The sequence below is a fragment of the Mirounga leonina genome, unplaced genomic scaffold (assembly GCF_011800145.1).
Source record: "Mirounga leonina isolate KUSES-001 unplaced genomic scaffold, KU_Mleo_1.0 Mir_177, whole genome shotgun sequence".
NCBI classification, from domain to species: Eukaryota; Metazoa; Chordata; class Mammalia; order Carnivora; family Phocidae; genus Mirounga; species Mirounga leonina.
In genome coordinates, this window is record NW_023270459.1 from 3,902,467 (window position 1) to 3,913,338 (window position 10,872).

At 54.6% G+C, this 10,872-nt stretch overlaps 2 protein-coding genes across 2 annotated transcripts; one reads left to right on the forward strand and one right to left on the reverse strand.

The window, feature by feature from the left end:
- The first annotated feature begins 278 nt into the window (after nucleotides 1–278).
- Nucleotides 279–2,003, forward strand: LOC118022879 (cytochrome c oxidase subunit 7A1, mitochondrial). The gene is made up of 4 exons (XM_035023851.1): nucleotides 279–376; nucleotides 1,116–1,202; nucleotides 1,346–1,430; nucleotides 1,880–2,003. Exons 1-4 carry the CDS (start codon nucleotides 362–364, stop codon nucleotides 1,933–1,935), a joined length of 243 nt encoding a protein of 80 aa, XP_034879742.1. The 5' UTR covers nucleotides 279–361; the 3' UTR covers nucleotides 1,936–2,003.
- A 719-nt stretch (nucleotides 2,004–2,722) lies between these two features.
- CAPNS1 (calpain small subunit 1) lies at nucleotides 2,723–10,872 on the reverse strand. The gene is made up of 11 exons (XM_035023806.1): nucleotides 10,715–10,872; nucleotides 9,606–9,832; nucleotides 8,601–8,634; nucleotides 8,236–8,325; nucleotides 8,023–8,080; nucleotides 7,861–7,925; nucleotides 5,556–5,624; nucleotides 5,384–5,462; nucleotides 5,136–5,252; nucleotides 3,474–3,532; nucleotides 2,723–3,282 (listed from the first exon to the last, which is right to left on the reverse strand). The coding sequence occupies exons 2-11, from the start codon at nucleotides 9,812–9,814 to the stop codon at nucleotides 3,256–3,258; spliced, it is 807 nt and encodes a 268-aa protein (XP_034879697.1). The 5' UTR covers nucleotides 9,815–9,832; nucleotides 10,715–10,872; the 3' UTR covers nucleotides 2,723–3,255.

The following is a 10,872-nucleotide window of genomic DNA, read 5'->3' on the forward strand; positions in this document are numbered from 1 at the left end:
TCGCTGTGTCTCTCTCTGTCAAATAAATAAATAAAATCTTAAAAAAAAAAAAATGTATTCCCTGGTTCCACTTACCTCTCTCCACTTGGACCAGCAGAAATTCCGAGTAACAGATGGATGCTTCGGACCTTTTGGCGCGGAGGGCGGGATTGGAGCGTCCCCTCGGCGCGCCTATTGCACGAATCCGAATCTGGCAGCCGGATTTGCCCCGCTTCCCCCACACCCCGCCCGCCACCACAGACCCCGGGACGGGGCTGTCACGCGGCGCGCCGAGGGCGTGGCCTGGGATTCCCGGGGAGGGGAGGGCGCTGTGTGTCCTTGGGCCGAGAGGGGAGGTGACTCCGGCCGAGGAGGACGCAGAATGAGGGCCCTGCGGGTGAGGGCCCCCAAGGGCCGGGCTGGGGAACCTAACCCGAAGCCCTCGCCCCAATACGAGACTCACTAAACATCCCGAGATCTGGGGCCTTGGAACGTGAGCCCCCCTCAGGGTTTGGGACTCCCTCCTAAACAGCCTGGGACCCTCAACCCCCGCCTCCTAACCCAAGGGCTTCTGAGACAGCCGGGGACCCCTAACATGGCCCAGCGCCCCGGTGTGAGCTTCTTCCCTTCATCCAGGGCCCCTTTAACATCTCGGGACGTAGGCCCTGGGAACTTAACACCGCTTCCCCTCCCCCGGACTTCTTAGGCAGTATGGAAACCCCACTAGGCACCCGGATCCAGGAGTGGATCATTCCCGGGACTTGGGCTCCTCCCGTTAATCTAGGAAACCCTCCCCATCAAAAAACAAAAAAACCCCACCGTCTCGGGACTTGGACCCGCAGAACAAGTGCCCCTTCTGGGTCTGCTCCTCTTCCAGGACCCTCTAGACAACCAGGAAACCTCTAAGCCAGACTCTCTAGGCGCGAGTCTCCTTTTTCTGGGCCTTTCTTGGCAGAAGCCCTTCCCGCCCTCGCACTGGCAGTTCGGATCTTGCCTTTGAGACATACGCAAGGAATAGGGCAGTCCCGGTGTCCGGGCGTCAGAGAGCCCGTACCCTCGTCCCACCCCCCACAGCCAGGCCCTTTGGGGACACCCTTTCAGGTGTCTCCGATACCCATCCACTCCCTCCCCGCCAGGTCTCCCAGGCGCTGGTTCGCTCTTTCAGCTCAACTGCCCGGAACCGCTTCCAGAACCGAGTGGCTGAGAAACAGAAACTCTTCCAGGTAGGCGGAGCAGGGGTGGGGCGAGGGGGAAGAACCCAGACCCCAGGCTCGGTCCTGGAGCAGAGTAGGGGGAGACGGGATATAGGGATATAGTCCACAGAGCAACCTGTACCCGTTTCTCATCGGATGCCTCCACCACCCAGGCGGACAATGACCTTCCAGTGCACTTGAAGGGCGGGGGAATCGACAACATCCTGTACCGAGTGACCATGGGGCTCTGTCTCGGGGGTGAGTACCGGACAGCCACCGCCTGAGCTGTTGGGGGAGGTGGCAAAGCTCGAGCTGGAGTGAGGAAGGGGCTGGTTCTCAGGCTGAGGTTTGGGGAGAGGGCTAGGGGCTGGGCAGGGGGCTTAGGGGACTGAATTCTGAGCTGGCCAGGTTTGGGGATGGTCCAGGAGTCCGGGCTAGCAGATAGGGAGGGAGCACCTAGGGCTTGGGCTTCTGTCTCAGGAGGGGGTGTGGGGCCCAGGCAGGAATTGTGGAGAAAGCTGGCAGCCTGGTTTGGATCAAGGCTAGGGGATTCTCCACCTGAAGTGCAGTTTGGGACGGGAGCTGGAGCCTGAACTGGAGCTGGGATCCAGACTGATGATTGAGGAGCCTGCAGAGGGGCTTAAAAGCTGAGATGGGGTCCAGGGAGGCGATTAGGATCTCACGCTGTCACCTTCCTCCCTCCCTAGGTACCGCCTACAGCCTGTACTGCCTTGCTTGGGCCTCCTTCCCTCACAAGAAGTGAGACCAGGAAGCTTGCAGAACCTGAACAAGCATCAATAAATGTGCTGGCTTCTTGGGGAACCCAGTCCAGCTGTGGCCTCCATTTGTTTGTACCCCCGCCCATCCTCCCACCACCAAGGAATTGCCACACTAGGACAGCCCATTGCCCTAGCCCTGAGTCCCTCATGCTGGAGGATTACTGATACTACAAGGCTACTCATGGGATATTGCTGCCTCTCAGCCCTCCTGAGGGGCTGGGGAGCCCAAATAGTACCCCTGGGCTGCCTCGCAGGGCCTGGGGATCTGGGATCATGTCCTGGAATTCGAGAGGGGCTCTATTCTGGGATCAGGCAGCCCCTCTCCCTGCGGAGGCTCGAGGGCGGGAAGGAAGATACTGAGCATGGTCCATGACACAACAGAGGCAGAGGTAAGTGAGGACAGACTCACTCAGGACAGAGCCAAGAGGAAGCAAGCATGGCCTTGGGGAACAGAGCGGGAAGAGGGGGTGCAGTACTGAGACCTCCCAAGGGCCTGGCTCTTGCAGCAGAAGCAGAGATTGCCCAGACTTCTGGGTCCCAGTTTCAGCCTCCACAGGATCTGTAAGGGATCTCAGCAAGAATGTGCAGCTCAACTGGAATCCAGTAGGAGAAAAAGGACAAAGACAAGAAGAGGACTAGGGAACACGCAGATCCAGGCCTGGGGATAGACATGAGACAGACCAAACCACCCCCATCCTCTAGGACCTAGACTTCCCTCTGCCCCTGACAGAGACAGAGCCACCCCTCAACGCTCAGAACAGGAAGCAGATCTCAGAGCAGCAACTGGGGTGCTTTTATTTCCTCCTGGGCCTGGCAGGCTGAGAGCTGAGTACAGACAAAGGCACAGGGGCGCCTGGGCCTGTTAGGGCCTAGAGTTTGGCTGCCAGGGTGGTAAGTGTGAACAGGTGTGCCAGAGTGTGGAGGGACTGGAGTGACCCTCCTGGAACTGAGAGAAGGGCCCTTGGGGTGCGGAAACAACGTAACTGTTGGGTTTGGCACAGGTGCATGAGGCGGGTTGTGGAGAGAGTGTGGGATGGGTGTGCCGGGGGTGGGGTGACCCTCGGGACAGGGTGTGTTGGAGTGTCTCAGAGCCACGGGTAACTCGGGGCATGGCATGTCAGGCATGTTGGGCCCTGGCTGTTGACTGAGAAGCTGAGTGCCAAGGGCTGGGGGAACCAAAAGACCTGTGGGTCAGTAGCGCCCATGAAGACGAGACTGCAGCCTGGCTCAGCCCTGGGAGAGATGGAAGAATCCAAGGTGACTCCTACAGTGAGGTGATGAGGGGGCAGGTCTGGGGTTCCCATTCAGGAATACATCGTCAGCTGCAGCCACTGGGGAGAGGAAGGGCACAGGGTGAGGAGCAGGGAACCAAATAGCAGACACCTTTCTCTGCTCTCCCCCAGGGGTTGTTAGTATATATGGGAAAATAGGAGGGAGGGAGCCCAAGCTCTGAGTTGGTACAAGGAGCTGAGGGGAGGGGCTCCCCTGCTGGGCACCCACATCCCAGAACGGGAGTTCTTACCTCCTGGATGTTCACCTGAATTTGTCCAGTGCCATCCTTGTCAAGAGATTTGAAGGCACCTAGAGAGGGAAAGGGTTGGGGGGATTTGGCTTTTAGGATAAAAATATACAGGGGCACCTGGCTGGCGCAGTCCGTAGAGCATGCGACTCCTGATCGCAGGGTTGTTTGAGCCCCATGTCAGGTGTGGAGATAACTTAAAAACAAAATCTTAAAAAGAAAAAGAAAGATAAAAATATACTAACATATGGGATGATGGTAAATAGTGGCTAGTAGCACGTGGGGCACCTGTCTTGTTCAGTTGGTGGAGCACGCAACTCTTGATCTCCGGGTCATGAGTTAAAGCCCCACATTGCATGTAGAGTTCACTTAATTAAAAACAAAATCTATCTATCTATGTATCTATATGAAAAAAAAAAATAAGGGCACCCACTTCCTGCTCCTACTGTAGTCCCCACTCATGTCCTGAAACCCGACTCCATGTTCCCCACCCAAAGCCAAACCTAGGCAAACCAGGGTCTACACTGTCTTTGCTCCCTCTCTAACAACTCGGTTACCGCCCTCAAGTATCCACACACGTGGTGTCCCGGACGCTGCACTCACTGCAGTTCCTCCTGGCCCTCTTGCTGGTAAATCTAATGGCCATTTCTTGGGCCTTCTCATAAGTGACTTTTGGAATCATCTGCCCTTATTGTCCATTCCCCCTTCCCTTCATGTCCCTGACATACCTGCCCCTTTTTCTTTACCCATGGTTTAAATGCTTTGCCCTCCCTGGGCTCTTCCAGAGGCTAAGATCTTCCTAAAGCCAAACCTGACCCCATCCCTCCTCTGCCTAGAACCTGCTATGGCTCTCCATTGCCCCCAATAATGTCAGAGCACCCCTGAACATGGCACTCACAGCCCTGCATGGCCTGACCGTGCCCATTGCTCCTGCTTCCTTTTACTCAGTTCTCTCAGATCCAAGTTCAAAATCTGGCTTTGCAACTTCCTAGCTGAGTGGCTGGGGGCAAGCAGTTTTGCCTCCTTGAACCCTAAGTTCCTCCTCCAGAAAATGGGGACAATAATTCCCACTTGACAGTGGTCTTAAAGATTCAGTGCATTCATGTTCATAAGAGCCCTCACAATCCAGCCCCTACTAACCCCTTCCAGCCTTATGTCTCTGCATCCCAACCCCTCTCCAGCATTCAGAATTGAGTTCAACAAAAAACACCAAAAGCACCGCCTTCTCTTTCCCTTCGCTCAGGCTGTTCCCACAGCAACAGTTGTCTCCACTCTCTCCCTGGGGTCACTCCTCTTCATCCCTCAATTCACATCTGTCCTCCTCCAGGAAGCCCTTCTTGATCTCGGAGTCTGCATCGAGTGCCTCCTAGGTTGAGATAGCTCACTGGGCTTTCCCATTCACAAATCTAAACCCACTCGGCCCTGAGCTTCTCCTCCCAGGCCTGATCACTGCCCTGAGCTTCCCGTAGCCCAACTGTAACCATTCTGAGCAGTCACTGTCTGGTGATGTGCATCTCCTCCAGTGGACTGTGAGTGACATGAGGGCAGGAACTGGGCTGTTGCTGTCCCTGGAATTGCTCGCCTCGGGGTCAGGCTCAGAGGAGACCCTGGCCAAAGGAGGTGGGACAAATTCCCACCCAGGAAGAGAGCTAGGGTGTCACTCACGGAACATGGCATCCAGCCTGACCAGGCAGCTGATGAAGTTGTCAAAATCCATGTTCCCTCCTTCATCCGCGTAGCGTCGGATGATCATGTTGTAGAGATGTTCATTCAGGTGGAACCCTGAGAATGGTTTCCTTTCTCAGGTGTGGGGGCCACAAGGCCCAACCCACTCCCACCCCTAGGATTCAGGCTCACGGGGGGCTGCCTTACCAATGCCACCCCCAGTCAAACCATATCCCTGCCAGCCATACCTGCTGCCTCAAAGGCCCCTGGGAGTTCACTGCTGCAGATGGTACCTGAACGGTCAACATCAAACTGTTTGTATATGGCCTGTGGGGACAGGGAGGTAAGGATTCAGTTGAACATCGTGGGGCGTGGCATCTTCATGGCTTGAGGTCTTTTGAGTTTGAGGTCACCACGCACCTGCCACTTTTTGATGTTGTTCCACAAGTACTTGAATTCTTGGAAGCCCAGCTTGCCAGTGGTGTCACTCTGGTGGAAGGGTGTTAAGAATAGTGTAATGACCGTACCGAGATGCATGTGCTGTATGCACTGTGATCATGACCAAGCAGGGGAATCTAGGCTAAAACCTTGGATATGGTTTGACTTTTCTTTTTATCCATACATAATTTAGTTCATGTTTCTTTTTTTTTAAGATTTGGGGGGCTCCTGGCTGGCTCAGTTGGAAGAGCATGCAACTCTTGATCTCAGGGTCGTGAGTTCGAGACCCACATTTGGTGTAGAGACTACTAAATAAATATATATTTTATTTTTAAGTAAAATAAATTAAAAATAAATAAGCATAACTATAACTTCTCTAAACTATAAATTCCTCACCTGAAAATAGTAACTAACTCCTCATTTATAAAAAATTTTTTTAAGTTCCAGCATTTTTTTAAATTTTTTAAAAAGATTTTATTTATCTGAGCGAGAGAGAGAGAGAGAAGGATCGAGAGAGAGAGAGAGAAGGAGCAGGGGGAGGGGCAGAGGAAGAGGGAGAAGCAGACTGCCCACTGAGCAGGGAGCCCGCCGTGGGGCTTGATTCCGGGACTCCAGGATCATGACCTGAGTGAAAAGCAGACGCTTAACTGACTGAGCCACCTGGTGCCCTCATTTATAAAATTCCTTTTTTTTAAAAAAGATTTTATTTATTTGACAGAGAGAGACACAGCGAGAGAGGGAACACAAGCAGGGGGAGTGGGAGAGGGACAAGCAGGCCTCCTGCAGAGCAGGGAGCCCGATGCGGGGCTCGATCCCAGGACCTGAGCCCGAGGCAGACGCTTAACAACTGAGCCACCCAGGTGCTCCGCCCTTAAAATTCTTAATAGCAATTCAGTTTCATGAATGTCAGGACACATGAAAAACAAGGGTATCTTAAAACTCTAAGGAAATCAGGTGATGATAGTACACACCTGCTGGGTTTGTGATATAAGCAGAATGAGATAAAGCCCTTAGCTCAGGGGCTAATGTTTGATAAACTCTCAGTAATAATGATGGCCAAGATTTACCAAGTTACCTAGTACATGCCAGGCAGTGCTAAGCTTCTCAGGAACATCACTTTTCTCACTAAATCCGTAAGACATCAGCCTCACCAGTATTATTCCCCAGTCACAGCAAAAGAGACCAATTCAGAGATGAAAATCTACCTAAGATCATAGTAGCAGCTAATTCGTACAGACCTCTTACCATGTGCTACGCGCTGTGCTAAATAAACCTTTTGCATGTAGCTCCAATTCAGTTTCATCATTATCATTCACTTCATTTTATAGACAGGCAAAATGAGGCACAAAGAGGCTCAGTAACCTTGCTAAGCGGCACAGCCAAGCTTGTAGAACTCTGTGCAACGTATGTATGTGATCACATGACAACACACGTGTCTACATTTTCTCTATGTGCTGAGCATGCACGTATCCAAGGTCAGCTAATGACCGGCCCATGTGCAAACATGCACGTGTGTTCCTGTGAACATGCCTCACATATCTTCACCTGTACGGTGTGCCCTCGTATATATGTGCATGTATTTGGTCACACCTACAGCAGTTATAAGCTTGGGTTCTTGGGGCACCTGGCTGGCTCAGTCAGTAGAGCATGCGACTCTTGATCTCCCTGTCATGAGTTCAAGCCCCACGTTGGGTGTAGTACTTACTTAAAAAAAAAAAAAAGAAAGAAAGAAAGAAAGAAAACAAGCTTGGGCTCTCAAGCCTAAAAGACCTGAGTCCAAATTCCTGTCCTGGCACTTACTCTTTTCATATACCTTCAGACAAATGATTGCCTCTCTCTGAGTCTCAATTTCTTTGCCTACAAAATGGACTCTAACAATTCTGCCTTTTTGGGATGCCTGGGTGGCTCGGGAGGTTAAGTGTCTGTCCTCGGCTCAGGTCATGATCCCAGGGTCCTGGGATCGAGTCCCACATTGGGCTCCTTGCTTGGCAAGGAGCCTGCTTCTCCCTCTGCCTGGCTCTCCCCCTGCTTGTGCTCTCTCTCTGTCAAATAGATAAAATCTTAAAAAAAAAAAAAAAATCTGCCTGTTTAACACCATGGCTGTGACGTGCCAGCTGATGTTACTATTTATTGCCACAAGTCTCTGGGTGTGTGGTAGTGGGTGTGTGTTCTGATATATGCCTGTCCACGTTTGTGGGTATGCAAGCTATACCCTGGCTGTCCCAACTGTGCTCTCACAAAACTCCTTCTTCACCCAGGGCTCCAGTCAGATTGCCCCCAAGGATACATCCATCACGGCCACCATGCTGCGACATGTGTCAATGCCAAAGCCATCAGTTTTCAGATCAGGGTCTGCGGGGGACAGGTTGAAAGTCAGAGGCCAGAGGTCACAGCTACCCCAGCGCCCATGGTTCTAAACCTGCCCTATATGTTGAGCCCAGTAACTCACGTCGGGTCACGACCTTGTTGAGAATATTCATGAGTTCTGTGGCACTGACCTCCATGTCCTGTGGGGAAAAGTCAGGGATGGTTAAAAGGGAAGAGCGTCATGCGGGAGAATGGGGATTCTTTGGCGATTTCCATTGTTGAGTGTGTGTACAAGGGCAGCCCAAAGGAAGGAATGGAAAAATGAGGACAAGGATGGGGGCCCAGGGTTACTTACATCTCCAGCCAGCTGGGCAAACAGCCTCCGGAACTGCCGGACCTCCTCGCTCTCATTGGCCTCAATGTTGGAGTAATGGCTGCGTGGAGGCTGCAGAGGGAGAGGATCTCAGAGCAAGTGGGGGAGGGGTGCCCTGGCCAGGACAGCCCTAGGTGGGAAAGTCAGAGTGGGCTGGGTGGCTGGGTGATCAAAGGAATGAGAGATGGTCAGTGGACAGTGGCTATAGCTAAGATCCATGACTAAGGTTGGGGACATGGCAAGGGAGAGATTTAATGAGAGGAATTTCATAAGAGGGACAAAGGGACAATGATGGATGCTGAAAAAGGAGTGAGCAGCAGGGTCTCTGATTCTGGAGGGTGGCTTACCGGAGGCTCTGGGTTGTACTGTGCAGCTGCCTCACTGAGGGGAGACAAATAAGGGAGTTAGCGCCAGTGGGCGGGGCCTCCAAAGACCGCGGCAGCCCCCGCGCCCCAACCCCCCAAACCCCAGCCCACCACCCTCCCTACCTCTCCCTCTGCTTGACTTACCTGTCCTCGTCCTCACCTGTTCCTATCTTTGCTGCTCTGGTTGCACCTGGCAGGGAACTCTGAGCCCCAACCCCACAGCAGGCGCCACTCCTGCCAGGGCACACCTGCCCAATGGCAGATTCCTCAACGGATCCAGCCCCTTCGACAGCTCAGCTTCATAGAAGCTCTGACCCAGCTTCCTGGGCTCCACCCTCCTCAGGTCCCTTCTGTCTAGGAACCTACTCCATCCCATGGCTTCCTAAACGCCTGTGTCTTCCCAACATTCCACCCCAGCTCCATGAGTTCCCACCCCTTCGAGGGGTGGCCATGGTTGATTAGGCCCCTAACGACAACCTGCTCCACCTCCACCAGGTCATATTTCTATTTTAATCCAGACGGTTCCCAGACAGACCCAGCCCCTTCAAGATCATTTCCCCTAGCGCATTAGGCCTAGGCCTCTTCTGGGTCCGCCCCCTCACCGACCCACTACGACGGCCGTGCGGGTGCCCATAAGACAAGTCTTGCCCGCATGAAGAGACCCGAAGCCTCATTGGCTCCGCCCCCTAACGTTCGTCGCCCGGGTAGCTGGAAGCAGGCCGCCCCAGCCCCATTAAGCCCCACCTCCCGAAACCCCAGCCGCGCCCCATCAGATCGTCCCCTCAACAGTCAGACTCCGCCCATGTCAAGCCCCGCCTCCTGAACTGCCATCAGCCTCCTCACGGTCCGCCCCCTCGAGCCGGGTCCCGCAGCCCACGCCCAGCCCAGCCTAATTAAGACTGCAGGTCAGCCTTCAGGTTACCTCAATCTATGCAGGCGGGACATCCTCCTCCGCCAGGCCCCTCCCCTATTCGGGCCCCGCCTTACCTGATGGCACTAATGACCCCGCCCAGGATGCGCATGGCAGTTCCGCCACCGCCGCCGCCGCCGCCTCCTCCGCCGCCGCGGCTGCCGCCGCCACCGCCTCCTCCCGCTCCGCTGATCAGGCCTCCGATCATATTCCCCAGGCCTCCGCCCAGGCCCCCGCCTCCCCCGCCGCCGCCGCCTCCCTTCAAGAACGAGTTAACCAGGAACATGGCTGCAAATTAAGATTCCTGAGGGGGAAAAAAGGGGTCAAAAGGCCGTATCGCCATTGAGCCCGCTCCCTCCACATAAAAATACGCATTTCTGGCAGCTGGACTTGGGGGGAATAATATGAGGCCTCCGCGCGGGGACTTATCCTCCGGCTGGGGCTTGAGGGTCCATTTGGGATGGGGTCGGGGCTTCTGGAGGAGGGTAGTTCTCGGATGGGTGGGATAGGGACGGAAGATCGGATTTGAAATCCCCTCTGGGTCCAAAGGATCCCCCAGAGGGACCCTGGACTCCGTCTATGCATAGGCATCATTAAAGGGTCCCGGTCTGGTGGGGTTCTCAAGATGGGGGCCCCAAGTTGGTGTAAGGCATCTTTGACGTGTCTGGGCACACGAATCAGAGATCGAGCCCCAGAACTGGACGTTGGGGTCTTGGGCGGGTCAGGGGCGCCGATCAGAGATTCTCCGCCTGGAGGCCTCTGGGGCAGGGTTTAGGAAATCCCAGAATGTGAGCCTGAGGGTTTCGAGTACTCCCAGCAGCGGGATTACTGTCACCGCTGGTTCTGTGGGCTCGGGTCTAAGATTGTTGTTATGAATTCCGGGGCCCGGGATAACGGGGTTCCCATTATAATTGAGAAAACGGATCTAAGGATCGTGGTTCTGGGGACCCCACCCTGGGCAGAAATTTGTGGGATCTCTCAAATCCATGGGCTCTTATTTTAGATCCTGAGGTAGAGGGTAGAGGAGTCCCCGGGGCGGGATAACGGGGTGCGGCAGACTGGGGCTTCAAATCTGAGATCATGGGTCTGGGGGACCCCTGAGATCAGGACTTAAGGGTTTCGTGGGCTATGAGGGCCGCAAGGGCCGGGATTACGGAGTACGGGGTAATCCAGATCGGGCGCTCACCGCCTCGTTCACACGTCCTCTGGTCGGTTCGTCCGCGCTGCTCCCGGGCCTCTGGCCGCGTCCGGCTCCGTAGGGCGGGGCCCGTGACTCAGGCTGCCCGGACCGGGTCGGGCACAGCGGGGCGGCCCACCAAGCATCCGCGCGGTCCTAGAGCCGGC